Source organism: Oryzias latipes, chromosome 3 (genome assembly GCF_002234675.1).
Source record: "Oryzias latipes chromosome 3, ASM223467v1".
Taxonomy (NCBI): Eukaryota; Metazoa; Chordata; class Actinopteri; order Beloniformes; family Adrianichthyidae; genus Oryzias; species Oryzias latipes.
The window spans coordinates 29,672,580-29,686,751 of record NC_019861.2 but is presented as its reverse complement, the minus strand read 5'-3'; the positions used below and the strand labels follow the sequence as shown (position 1 = coordinate 29,686,751).

At 44.5% G+C, this 14,172-nt stretch overlaps 1 protein-coding gene across 8 annotated transcripts in view; it reads right to left on the bottom strand.

Moving 5' to 3' along the window:
• Positions 1 to 286: 286 nt before the first annotated feature.
• The window catches only part of chd9 (chromodomain helicase DNA binding protein 9), a 74,233-nt gene continuing 60,347 nt past the window's right edge, over positions 287 to 14,172 (bottom strand). For 5 of the 8 annotated variants that reach the window (XM_011493380.3, XM_020700328.2, XM_023953640.1 and 2 more), the window contains 16 exons: positions 11,527 to 11,616; positions 10,177 to 10,280; positions 9,806 to 9,923; positions 9,651 to 9,708; positions 9,506 to 9,554; positions 9,136 to 9,394; positions 8,847 to 9,052; positions 7,695 to 8,588; positions 7,443 to 7,612; positions 7,107 to 7,340; positions 6,123 to 6,300; positions 4,874 to 5,022; positions 4,527 to 4,757; positions 4,214 to 4,363; positions 3,941 to 4,045; positions 287 to 3,774 (listed from right to left, as the gene is read on the bottom strand). In XM_011493380.3, coding sequence (XP_011491682.1) covers positions 2,767 to 3,774; positions 3,941 to 4,045; positions 4,214 to 4,363; positions 4,527 to 4,757; positions 4,874 to 5,022; positions 6,123 to 6,300; positions 7,107 to 7,340; positions 7,443 to 7,612; positions 7,695 to 8,588; positions 8,847 to 9,052; positions 9,136 to 9,394; positions 9,506 to 9,554; positions 9,651 to 9,708; positions 9,806 to 9,923; positions 10,177 to 10,280; positions 11,527 to 11,616 — 4,003 coding nt within the window. In that variant the 3' untranslated portion in view covers positions 287 to 2,766. The remainder of the gene's footprint in view (positions 3,775 to 3,940; positions 4,046 to 4,213; positions 4,364 to 4,526; positions 4,758 to 4,873; positions 5,023 to 6,122; positions 6,301 to 7,106; positions 7,341 to 7,442; positions 7,613 to 7,694; positions 8,589 to 8,846; positions 9,053 to 9,135; positions 9,395 to 9,505; positions 9,555 to 9,650; positions 9,709 to 9,805; positions 9,924 to 10,176; positions 10,281 to 11,526; positions 11,617 to 14,172) is intronic. The other 3 variants (XM_011493383.3, XM_011493389.3, XM_011493396.3) reach the window with 3 other exon arrangements.

Here is a 14,172-nt window from a genome sequence, read left to right as displayed (position 1 = left end):
CATACATTCATCCAAGCTGGAAATAGTGTAGAATGTGCTTGTAGAAAACTGTTCAAGTCATCCTTTATAGTTGGTACATCCAGTTGTAAAATGTTGTAAATGGAACTTTTTAACGGTTTTTAAGGGTAAACTAATTTGAGGTACTTGTAATATGAAAATCAGCTTAGGTAATTAGCACTCAGACAAACACTTGACACTTTCACCTCAAATGTGAAGGTTATCACAAAAGAAAAAAAAACCACTTCCTTGCTAAAGTCTTTCAAAGAAAAGACAAATACACAAAGAATTAATAGTCAGAAGAATATGTTTAATAAAAATAATTAAACCTCAATTTCCTCTATAGAACTTCATAGAAAGTAATCCAATAAATTACAAATGACTTAAGACGCATTTTCCTGCACTACATGAATTTTTTTTGACTGCACGGACCACAACTTGCCAATGTTTGAGAGAGAAAAAAAAAACAGGGTGACATTTGATACTGGTTTATACTCTCCGGGATTGCATGAGAAAACTGTATTGGAGACCTTCCATGTACAGCAGTAGTGTGTTTTGTCGTTCCTCTTGCATATTGGTCTCTGTTGGCCTGTCAACCACAATTCAGCACTGCTGCTGTACCAACAGCAGTGATTTAGGAGTCCTACAATACAACATCAAGAAAAACAAATCTCCACTTCTGTCTTTTAGAGCATCATCCAATCGAGCCACCACTGATGGTCAGAAAGTCCTTACATCAGTCGGGTACAGCAGAGGCTATGCGTTTGCATACAGACATACATATGAGTTAAAAGAGAGCAGAGGTGCAGATGTACAAAATGACAGTGGCATGTTTCATTGCTCCGACATAGAAAAATACCATACTGTTAGTAATAATTAATGAAAACTCAACTGCATTGCAAGCAAACCCATGACAAGGTCTATATAGAACAGGCATACAAGATAAGCACTTTAAAGCAACAGTAGAAAACAAACATGTCTTCAGTCTTTGTGTTCATGGTTGAACCCACCAAAGAGGGATGCTACAGCTGTACTTAAGAACTGAACAGTATAGAATCAGGTTGGAGAGGCCCAAGCCAGAAGTTTCTCCCTGGAAATGATGAGTCTAACAGTCCACTGTGTAACAGCAGTCCTAGAGTGAAAACTGTTGTGCCAAAGAAAATTACAACAAAAAAAAAGGGATTTCAGCTCGAGCATACTCCAGTGTCTGTGTCCTGGTTACGGCTAAAAAGCTGACGCGTGCAGGAATACTGAACAGGATGGACAGCGGGCACAGATCTGAGCCGCGGAATTCAAGAGCAAAGTACGAGGTAAGGGCACTTCTACCTAAGCTTGAGATCTATTTGTGTGGATGAGGGAAAAAAAAAGTTAAAACAAGAACCGTCTCGGAAGCCGAACATATCCTCATATTAATACTCAAAATGGATTCAAACCCTTCTGAGAGAACGTCTTTGAAAGCGATACACATTAGTGATGTGGCTTCTGAGTTCTAGTTTGTCCCTTCAGCACAGGAAGGTTTTAACAGTGGAAGATGCCATCCCAGAGAAACGGAGGGGTGGGGGGGATAAAAAAAAAAACAACATGGTGGAAGCTCTCAGAGGAAAAATGGACAAAAAGGCCTCTGACACTCAGTCTAGCAGATACAAGGGAGTTGTGTACATGGACAGAGAGCAAAAATACACTCATGCACATGTACATTTGCACAGTGAAGCCAAACCATTGAGCAGAGTTGAGGTAAAGATGCAGTTCAATGCACAAAGACTGTAGTAATATCCAGAAACACTGTCAAAGGGAGGGGGGTCAAAGGGCAGTTGTTGTTTTTTGGCACACAGTCAAATTTTTTCACCACAGTTTGAGGAGCTTTTATTCAATATAGATGTGCGTATGAACAAACTGTGGGCAACGCAGAAGCACAACTATCATAAGGTGATGGTGAAAAATAAAAAAAAGACGATAAAATGTGTGAATCTTTGAGAGAGAGAAAAAAATAACAATCCACTAAAAAAAAGTGACTTGAGCTTATTAAGAATTGTGAATTGTTATTGAGAAGTTTCCCCACTGATTTGATATTTGAAGAGAGAATGCCAGGTGATTGTGTCACCAAAAATAACAACCTCCAGAAAGTGAAGTTTGTGAGGCGGAGCCAAGTTGTGCACGGGGGGGTGGTGAGTGTCAAAAACATGGCAGACGGAGAATCTACAGCTTCAGTGACATTCATTAGCTGCCCAGGTTATTGCTGACATATCCGATGTGTAATCTGCCAAGCATGGGTGTCAACAAACCAGCAAAAAGGTACAGACTATTTACAAAGAGGAGCCAAAGTGTCAAGCGTCAATCTCCCCACAGCCCCGCCCCTGACAATCAAAATATATTAACAGTACAGCTCCAAGAGCATGTTGATGTAGTTTCACTTTTTTTTAATAAAATTAATCCTGACATAATTACAATAATGCCGTTTTTTGTTGCAGTTGTACACAATGGTGTGGTACATGTTCACAGAGTTCAGAGTTCCACTGAAGCCGGACATGCAAAATGTCTCAAACAAGATTGTACCTCGTGAACAAACACATACTTTAGGTCAGTTCTTCCTGTTTTTTTTTGTTTTTTTTGTTTTTTTTTGTAGACTTTCTTACACAACATTGTAGTTAGTTTTCATATTTACATGTAAAGAAATTTCAACATAAGTGCTTGAAAAAATCCAAATATGTGAATATATGTTTACATTTCTAAGCAATACATAAATAAAATTTCTGTTATATATTTATAGGTTCAGTCCTCGTCACTCGAGTCTGAATTATCAGAAGATGAGGAGGAGCTCCCAGACTCTGACGAAGACGAATCCGCTTTGGCCGAACCTTTGAGATCACAGTTTTCTTTTGGATCTGACGGTTCGTCCTCATCTTCCTCCTCATCTACAGTCTCCTCTGGCACCTCGTCGTCGTCCTCCTCTTCGTCGTCCTCCTCTCGATCCTTCTGCGCTTGAAGCTGCTCTGCCCCTTGCAGTGAGGACTGGGGGGTTGCAGGAGGAGGAGCAGCAGCAGCAGACGGAAGGGTGGAAGGGTCATTGTTTGAGCTCGGCTGCTGTGTGGCAGACACGGGAAGGTTAAGGCCTGGAGTGAGAAGCATCCCTGGGTAAAGCATACTGGAGAGTAACAAAGGGTTAAGAGAAAGTGGTTGACTGGTGGCTGCAGATGCAGCTGAAGCACTTTGTGTGGTGGTGGCAGAGGAAGAAGAGCTGGAAGTGGAGGAAGGAGTCCCGTTTGAGTCCTCTGTCCTTTCTCCTTTGTTGTCTGAGGTGTGAGAGGGGGTTTCAGAGGCAGACGTCTCATCTGTTGCACTGCTGCTGATTCCCTTTGTCTTCTCTTCAGAGCCTCCTGCTCCTTCCTGAGCCGGTTTCCCAAGCAGGTTGCTCACACCCAGCAGGTTTGGCATTCCAGCCATACCAGAGAGCATCATGGGAAACATAGCAGCTAAATTACTTGCAGCCAGGTTGCTGGTGTCAGACGGCAGGCCCAGGAGACCAGCAGTGAGCTGCAGGGACTGTAAACTCTGGAGGTTTTGCTGGAAAGCCTGCAAACTGGTGAGGTCCATACCAGGGAGTAGGCCGTTAGCCAAGACCGGGTTCAAGCCAAAGGCGGAGGCAGCCGGATTTGGCGCCGCTGCAGCTGCAGCCATCTTTGCCAGAGGATTCTTCGGCCGGCGTCCTCGTCGGCTGACCTCCTCGGGAACGATGGGTCCCGTCAGGATCCGATCAAACATGCTCTCCGGAAGGTAACCCTGCAAAATAAAAGAACACGAGTGTTCGATGAATCACAGTGTTTATCAAAACCAGGCAAAACTTTTACAAAAGCTGTTATGAATTACCCAAAAGCTTCAACAAACCTATAATTAGGAAATTGGGTTTTTGATAACATTGCATTTCAAACAAAGATCTGCAACCCACCGACTGTTTGACTACATCCGCCCATTCAGGAGGGACTCCATACTCCGGGTTCTCCTGAAGGAACCGGGACAAATCCTTCAGAGGAGGAGCGAAGGCTCCCCCAATCTAGGAGAGAGACACAGGCATTGAAAACCCATCCAGGCCTGATCACAGCCATTCCATCTTCACTCACTTTATAGTCTTCTGTGCATTAAAACCAGTGACAGGGATTCACCGAGAGTCTTTTATCGGTTGTTAATTTCTATTTAAAAACAACCAAAGATGTAAACACACCTTGCGTGCATTTCTCCTGTTGATAATTTGGACCCTTTCTTCTCCCGTCAGGCTATTGACATCAATCTTGTTGGGGTTCCTGCAGCGGTGCCTTTTCTGTTTTGGCCGACCGTCCTGGAAGTGGAACTGCATTTGCATCTTATTTACTCCCTGAAGGTCGCAAAGAAAAACAAACGAAAAAAAAAAGGATATTACAACGTTGTGCACTTGCATTCTTTGTCCATATACAAATATTTATCAGAGTATGGGATCCATAGACAGACAGAATGTGTGGTCCCTGAATAGAAGAGAGGAAAACAACAGAGGGACTCACGGGAATGAAGGCCCCGGTGTCTGCCACGAAGCCAGGATGCTCGTTGAGCCATTGCTCCAGATCTTTCTTCCTGGGAGCATCGTCTCCAGCGAGCCGGGTGCCGTCTTTGAGGTTAATGACAGGAACTCTGCTCTCCGTGTCCGCAGGGACCTGACTGGTGCTCGGGCTGTAGTTTGGCATGGCGGCTGCAGGCATGCCCACCTGACCGATACCTCCCCAACCTGGAGGCATCTGAAGACGTGGAATAAGAATGTTTATATGCACTGTAGGGAGACATGCATTTAACTTTCTTATATTTATGCAGGAACTTAAACATATGTTGAATGAACTGCCCCCCCCTTGCGTACCTGATGGGAAACAGCAGGGGTTTGATTCCTGTTCATGAAAAGCAGGTCCATCCCCTCCACGTTCTTCTTCCTGCCCCTCCTCTTCTTCACCGCCGGCTGACCATCGAGTGCTCCGTTCAGCCTCATCTGACTGGTAAGACCTGGAGAAACTGAAGGGGAATCAAAGAAAGAGGACAACTCCGATGAGTATTTTCAACATCAGGTTTCACATAAGTGCACATTTCACTAAAGGACAAAAATCTTAAATAAAAGTCCAACTTAGGTTAATATGTTTACAGCATGAACCAGCTGTTTTAGCTGTTAAAGAGTCTATGGTAATGATTTGGTACATCTCAAAAAGTAATATACCAAGATTACACAAGTATATTTATAGGAGTTTTATTAGAAGAGTCATTTAAAAGAATTCAGAATAAAAAACCTATTTATTTAAGAAAGTAAGAGAACAGAAATGTGGGAACATAGGAAGACAAAATAGCAGTCCTCCTCTAAAAGCTGTGCTCTGCTGCCATCTAGTGGTGGAAACAAACTCCCCCAATTGCAGCACACATAAACGGGTCTGTAGAGGGTCTGCAACTCTTCATGCAAAAACAAATTCCATTTGGTCCGGTTTCTTTCAGAGCCGCAGAGTCACTGTTTATAAATTTACACTTTGTATTTTATTCAGACTGTGAAGGTATTCCTTTATAAAATGTAGCTTTTAAATATTTACAATAATTGAATCATAGGAGGGTCTAAGGGCAGGGATGCCCAGTTAAGTTTAGTTTAGCGATCGATGGAGCAGATTTACAAGAAAAAAAAATGTAAGAAAGCCAAATCAAAGCTGACACATCCCATCTTTAGGATTTTGGTGTGCCGTCTTCCTTATCCAGAGTAAACATAACAGTGATGCAGAATCCAATTTTTTAAAATATATTTGTATATGCTTTAAGCGTATTCTAATAATAATCTGCTCTTAACAGCATTTTTCTCGTTTATTTGACACTAAAATTTAAAATATAAAGGACAAAACGTAATAAACTAAGATTAATTAACTACAAACCCTTATCATATTGATATAATTTGCATTTCTTTACAGCCACAGAGCCACACTGAAGGGATGAAGAAGCAACATGTGGCTTCAGAGCCTCAGGTTACAGCCTCCTGGTTTACACCATCAGGATATATTAACCACATTAATCTACAATCTACTTTCCATCTACAGTCCCGTTCATGACTTCATGATTTTCTTTTATTTGTTGAACAAACGTACCCGTCTGGAAGTTGCTTTGAGGCTTAGTAATGTCAGCCAGTCCTGTGTCCGAAGCGTTCTGCAGCTCCTGAAGCCGGGCCAGGTACTGCTGCTGGGCCTGGGGGCCTTCTTCGGGCTCCAAAGGCCTCTTCAGAGGTAGACCTTGCTTCTGGAAGGTCAGCTTCAGACCCCCTTCCTGCTGCGCAGAGACACGTGGATGTGAGACAAGCTGAAGACAAAGGGAACCATACTACTGAGCTGAGGAAAACGGATCAGGAATTGCAGAAGGAGGATTTCTTTGAAGGGACTTTTTAAGAGCACACAACAAATGAATCTATAAAGCTGTACCTCTAAAAACAGTCTACACCATGAAAGTCCCTAATAGGAATGCTCTGATTGCTTCTTATTGAAATGACAGGGACACACAGACACACAGTGGGTAGAGCACAGCAGAGCAGAAGGTAAACTACTAATGGTCTGGATTATAAATAAAAGAAAATACTATATCAATACAGTTTAAGGTAAACGGTAATAAAAAAAGAGTCAATCTTTATCAAAAAACTGCACAGAAAACAATAAATAAAGCAAATTTGAGACCTGCCGAGTTAATAGCCCTATTGCCAAGAAACATGTTAGATATCACCCACAGCAGAAGGCCTCCATTCCAATCAGATTCCTAGTGAAACCCCCCCTTCAGTGTAAAGAGGCTTCAAACCTTATTATATTCTTATGACTGAATGATTTGTGCTTGTGTAATTACAGCCTGAGAGCTCAATTCAAATTGAGTGTGTGGGGAAATGAGGGAAAGGCTGCTATTAAATTAATCTCTCCTCCTGCCGGGAAGACAAAACTGCTAATCATCCCCAAAGAAAAAAGCGGGCCAGCAACCAGAGAAACATGCTGAATGCTGCAGCTAGCACCGGTCAAGGCAGCAGAGGTGGCAGGGGTCCTAAAGTTAGAGCTGAAGCGGAGGAAGGAGGAGGGTGAAGGGAGAAATCAACATACATCGTTGAGTTTTACTGAGAACTCCTTGTTTTCTGCAACATGCTTGGTCACCTTTGACCCCTGTGGCGAGGCAGAGGGGTCCTCGCTCACGCTGTTGTTGGCATTGTCCAGCAGCTTGGTGGTGTAGAAGGAGGCCACTGCGCTGCCGGGCTCATAGACCCGCCGTGGGCCTGGCCACTTGCCTTTGAGCACTGCCTGGCAGATGCTGTCCAGGCGGTTGATAATGACTCGGTCCTGAAAGAAAAGAAAAAAAGACCACACCCTTAAAATCTGAACGTTTTTGGAGGCTTTTTAAACCTTGAGATGTCAAACCACCCGTTTGTTGACGTCATTTACCTTTGGCCAGTACGATGCAGCCAGCATGTACCCTCCTCCCTGAAAGGGATGAGATGAATTGCTGGAGATGCCGTTCTCCGACAAATGGGCATCTTGTGCTTCATCCCGTGCGGTGCTCAGAGACGCCACGCTGTCCTCGTCAAAACCCTTCACGCTTGCTGCTGCAGGCACTGCAAACATGCCAGAGGCGGAGCTTAGACACACTTGACACGCCCTGCTGAGCAGAGGCTCTCTGATCAAACGGAATCTCACCTTTCTTCTTCTCCTCCTCCCCCTCACTTTCACTGTCATCAGAAGAGGATGAGGAGGAAGAGGAGGACGACGAGGAGCCGGAAGAGCAAGAGGTTGATGAAGAAGAGGAGCTGGATCCGGAGCGTGAGGAGGAGGAAGATGATGAGGAGGATGAAGAAGAGCGGGATGATGAGCTTGAAGAGGAACCGTCGGAGTCCGACCCGGAGCCGCGTCGGGCCTCCTTGCGACCCCTCTTGCTGGCCTTTTTGGGTTTCTTCTCAGACGAGTTGGGTGTGAGTGGTTTGGTTCGTGCGGCCACCATCTGCTTCTCCATGTCCCTCACTGGTAAAACAGGCTTTTCTTCCAGAACCGAGGGAGCTGAGGGAGCTGATGGCATTTCCGGTGCACTCCAGCTCTCCCCTCGTCTCTCCTTAGTCTCCTCCTCCTCCTCCTCTGAGGCTGGCTCCACTTTGGGTATAACCCCACAGGGATCGGCGTCTTTCTGAGTGGACATGGGCATCGGAGAGCCTGTTAACACTGCGCTGGCCGCCTGGTATTGAGGGTGCAGATGGGGGGTGGGTAAATGTGCCTGCTGCTGCTGCTGGGCAGCTTTACTTTGGCTGTAGTTGCGCTGGGCCGCCATGAAGCTGAGCTCAGGGTCTCTCAGGATGTGGTAATCTGTGCGGCTCACGCCGTGCTTGGCAGCCCCGATCAGCAGGTCATGGTCGTGAGCGCCAGCCTCCCACCACACGGGCAAATCCGAGCTCATCTGACACAGCGACAGGCGTTCGTAGAGCAGTGGATGTCTGAGAACCTGTTCCCGGACTTGACGAAGCAGCTCGACTCGGTACAGGGTGCGGGAAGCTCGCTCCTCCGTGATGGGCTGGATGGTCAGAGACGGGTCCACAGCCGAGTCTGGAGCAGAGAGGAAGAGCGAATGAATACTTTCACAATCCAAAAGCATGTTTGTGGCAGCAGCTTAAACACCACGCTGTTTGCTTTTCCACTAATGATTGACCTTATCAACCAGTTACCTCAGAACTGCTGAGTCAGACAGGACAGGGGATTCACAGAGGAGTTCAACTTAACAAATAAAATCTCAAAGCAGTTGGTGTAAGTAGTGGTAATTTCTTGAACGTGTGCGGTTGGGACTATAACCAAAAATCTTCTGACCTCCCTCTTTTGGCGGCAAGCGACACACCCGTCGACACATGGCGGTGAAGGCGCAGAGGTACTTCTGAAGGCTCTCGTCGGTTTTCTTGTGCAGTCGAGCCATGGCTCTGAACTTGGTCCAGTCGAAGCGCCCGAGGCTTGGGTCGAAAACAACCCCGAATGTGGAAACCACTCGATAGAAATCTGCCTCTTCGCGCCTGGTCCACCTGAAGGAAACACGTATTTAAAAAAAATGGTACCCTTTGCACATATTCAACAGATTGGAGGATCCGAGGTTTTTTTTTCTAACCTTTGCTGACGCTCAATTTTCGCAGCCATCTTGGGGTTGAGTGTGTCGTTGAGCATTGGGGGCAGGGGACAGAATGCAGTGGGCAGAAGCATTGGCTGCTGGGACTGAGTTTGGAACTGAGACTGAGCCTGGTGGATGTGCATGATTTGCCGGGTCTTGGTGAAGCGCTGCGAGGCTGTGATCAGCCGCCGAAGTCGGGCTGTCAGCACAGAGGGGGAGGGCCAGTAGGCACTCTGGCCTTCCATCACAGGGGCGGCATCTGGATAGGAGCGACAAAGAGCAAACTCCAGCCTTTGTTGCCATTTTAACGGCACAGAAGCAGCTTAAAATTGTGAGACAGTCTGCAGATTACAGTACATCTAATTCTCACCTCCAGCATTATCAGAGACGACTAAATCTCCAGGAGAGGAGGCGTCATCCTAAACGAGAAGATTTATGGAAATGCAGTGACACACTTTGAGCAACATTTAACAATTTCTCTTTTCTAGCATTACTGAGGCTTCTTTGAATCTTACCTCCATGTCGTCCTTTAGCAGAGCCGGAGCAGGCTTGTACTCTGGATCATCCACATCCCTACACAAAAGATTTGCATCATTTTAATAAAACCAGCAGGTTACAGCTACACACCCACAGTGAACTGTGATCCCACAGACTTTTGATCTGTGCATACCCATCCATTAAGTCGTTGGCTCTCTGTTCGGCAGCGATTGCCTTCTCGTCGGGCCGTCCCACGCGCTCTAAGAAGCAGAGAGTTGGGTCTGCACGAATAGTGTTGTACTTTTCATAACCTGGAACGGAGCAGGAGGACACTTAGTCTGCTAGCTTGAAGATAGGACCAAGGGAGTATACACAAGCTGGTTAGATTCCCACAAAAACACTCGATATCAGTGGAAAAAGACTAAAAAAAGAATAGCTAAAGTATACTTTTAATCATCTTATCAAAATTGCCCGTTAGGTCATTTAAACACCAGAGGATATTTTAGAACGGATAAAGTTTTCTCTCTTTTTTGGAGTATTTGAATAGCAGACTAGGTTTTGTACCATGCTTGAAGATGCCGAGAAGCAGGCATTTGTCAGCGATTGCATCCCACCACAGAGCCGGCAGCTCTGAATGGTCGGGATCTGGCACCCAGATCTTTATCTCACTGTAAAAGGAAAAAGGAACGGATATCAAAACACATTCTTTGTGGAGAAATGGTAAAGACGGACCATTTTGCAGTGAAGACGAAGTACATGTTCGTCATCAATGAACTTCGTTTCAAAATAAAGCCTTTTTTAGGGAAACAGCCAAAAAGTGAGTATTAATAGAAAATGTTTTCACAAATCGGCCAGTACAAGAAGGAAGTGGGAGATTTTTTTTAGCTGCCAGTTTCCCTCAACTTTTGAGGATAAAGTTTATCTTCATTCTCTGTAAAATATGTACAGCTGCTTTAAACTTTATTTGCACACTTTCAAGGTACAACAAACAAATACAAAAAAAATACACTAAAGTTGGTATTTTTTAAATATAATTACTCGAATCCAGCGTTTAAGCAACTTTATTAGCAGCATCCTCATAACAGTTTTTTGCGGAATTTTGTGCATTATTATAACGGTGTGTAGGAGCAACTGTTGCAATGAATCCACTTAGAGTAAAGATTCCTGTTTTCTTCTGTGAAATGCAGTTTTTTTTTTTATTTTGAAGTCAATGGCTTTTCTTCTGTTTCCTCACTGGATCTTTTCTGTCATAAGACACTTTTCAAATATGTTTATTTTAGGCAAACTTGGCCCAGCTAATTTAGCAGTCAGCGCAGCTGCTTCAAGAAGATAGAAAATGTATTGTCAACATTTGTGTGCAGAATGAGTCTGATGGGGAGAATCCAGAAGTTTTCCAATATAAAACATCCTTGAGAATCAGATTGTAAATAAAACAGAAAAAAAAAGTAGACCGGGTTTTCTTTTTTTTTCTGTTCCACAAAGCAGTCAAGGGACTGGGGACCACGGAGCTACACTGCACTGTGGAAACCGTTCCCTCTTTCGCCACCAGGTGGAGCTCTGGATCTTTATATTGAAAATGCAGGAGATGCCTCTTCCTTCAACAGGTTGATTTCACATGTGAATGAGGCATGTGCTACCACGGGATTTGATCAAATATTTAAGGTGGTTGCAGAAGTCTGACGTTGGGATCTTCAGCACGAAAAGACAAGAACCACCTGTAGCTGCAGCCGCCTGCTGGATCTGGAGGTGCCCTAACCACAACAGCTGCTCTGGTTGAACTCATTTAAGGCATAAACTAAAAAAGGACAGCTTTGTTTTAGAAATCACCTGCTGGATTAGTTGATTCTTTGTGAATAAAGCGGCAGAAGAATACCCTAAAGGAGATAAACGTGTGCAGCTCCGAGCTGCGCTCACCTGGAGTCCGCGCCGTCCAGCACCTTTTGGGCCAGGCTCCCTATCACCTCCTGTTTTAGGTAGTAGAGCATTCTGACCCTGAGCAGCACCCTGCGCAGAAAAGAAAGCCGCCCGTCACAACAAAGCACTGACTGCACACAATTGCTGAGCGAGCAGAACTGACACACCCACACGCAGATGAACACACATGCCTGACAATCGTACAAACCGAGTCCAAACCGAGCAGGACGATGAATGCCGCACTGCCCTTTCAATCTAAACCCACTGATATTTTCTTAGTTAGCTTTGAGCAGGATGTAATTTAGCCCAGAAATGGTTCTAAAAGTGTTCGTCAATTGACGGTCAGCATCGATGTTGCTTAGGCGCACGTTGCTGCACAGATCACAGACGCTGTACAGCAGGACTCTGAGGATTGATCTAACAGACGAGAGTTTCTCCTTGGTTGTCGTGTAGCTGCGTTCTGCCAGGAGATGGGGGGTTTGGAGGAAAAAAAAAAAAAAGGCTGACAAGGTACAGAGAGCGTGACTCACGGGGGAGCATTAGCTCTGTGACGCACGATTGCACATCACACAGAGAAGCCTTGGAGCAGCGTGGTGGGAACTGCGGTGCACCAGCCTGAAACATCTGGCATGATATGAGAACTTCCTCAACTGCAAACACATTCTCTATATAATGACTGAAATAATACAGAATTATTGTAGGCTTCGATTTTCCTCTACCTGCTAAATTTGAAACCTGAGCCCCAAGTTCTGTCATTTACAGGAGGAGGAGACACTTTGGAGCCCTGAGGGCTGCCGATCTAAATACTTAATGTCTGTTTGCCCAGTCCCCTTTTCCCTCCTCCACCCTTCTGCCTCCTGGCAGGGAGGTTGGCTGGACCCACCCAGCCAGCAGCTGCGGCTTCCTCTGCCTGTCAGCGAGTCCGTCGTCACCCCTTTGTTAATGTCCGTGTGCCGTGTGAGAGGCGGCAGAGAATCTCCGCACAGGGATGGGAAGACTTCCTTAAGCAAACGAGCCACAAATTCCCGACGTGTTTAAAACCTCTCATGATATCATACACTAACATACCGTTATTTTGGGAGTATAAAGCTTAGGACACACCGGACATGTGAAGCACATTTAAGAAACCATTAGATGCACTTTTAGCCCATGGTGTTCACTAGGGGTATGCCAAAATATCGATATGGTGATGTATCGCGATATTTAGTCCCGTGTGAATTGTATTTTTGTTTACACCACAGTTGCACTAATTGGTGTAATTTATTTTGAACAAAGACACTATAATTTGTTTACAGAATTACAGAATTATTAATGATTTACAGCTATCTTTTTAAAATAACGCGATAGTCTATATTTTTCAAAAGTTAATACCAATGTGCCTGGCAGCTACTTGACTTATTCATTTTTTATCCTGTTTACACTAATTTTGTACTAAATAAAGGCACTGCTGTTCATGTTCACTATTGTTTACACTGAATTTTACAGATGCTTCCAGATGAAAATTGTCATCGTTTGTCAAAGACAGAGTATTACTGATTTCAGCAATGTCACACAAAAGTCTGTTATTCATTACACCAAATAGGACACAAGTTGTTCATCATCATTGTGTTAAAAAATAAAAAAATAAATGGGGAAATATTAAAAATATATCATGAGTTCTTAGAGATGATTTATATCGATTATCACATTATAGCCATATTGTGATAGTATTGTTATCGTGAGCAATGTATCGCTAATCGTATCGTAAGGTACCCAGGGATTCCCAGCCCTAGTTCACACTAGACTATTTTTGTACCGTTTACTAGCTCATTTTGTGCGTAGAGCCCGAAAACTGTCATAAAACCTTGCATGGCTACACGTGATCGTCAGAGTTTTGAACGTGGAAGCTCGAAACGCGTTTCCATAGCCTTTTCATTGGAAGTGGCCAGTTAAAGGCGTGTTGGTGAGGGTGTGAACGTAGCTTCAGTCGTGGTTTTTCTGCATTTTTTTGGCCAGAGGTGCAACTTGTAGTCAGAAAAGTATGGTAGCAAGAAATGATAGCTCAACATGAAATGGTATCTGTTTGTGCACCTTTTTCTTAAAATTATTTTTTTAAATCCAGCTTTAAATCAAAGAAATGCCAGGAAAACAACACATACCAAAGAGTAAAACTATTTATTCTGATCTCTCTCCTTCTCTGCCACCGTTTTGGGTCATTCATCTGTATTTTCTCGGGTTTCTGGGGCTGAAACTGTGTCCTACATTTGCAGTTGTGTTAAGAAAGCCTGCAAACCTCACTAACCCCGTGCCACCAGTCACATTCCAGCTTATCAGAGTGAAAACTCAGAAGTCAGCAAAACCTGCTAGCAGCATGTCCCCAATTGCCCGGGGCGTCACATATCAGACAATCCCTGGATTCAGCACTACTGGATGGGGAAACAATGGAGAACTTTCTATAGAAGCTGCAGTGCTCTGCATGCAAAGGCCAAATCGCACACAGGCCTCCCTTTTAAAAAGAATCGGCCGTCTATTTGGCTTTATATCTCAACAGCAAATGTTTGCTAACAGCCATCTTCCCTCCTCTGTCTGAAAGCAGGGAGATCTATGACGGCCATTAGCAGGTCTCAAGTCTCCTGAAGAGTCTAATCAGCCACCGAGACTCGGTGT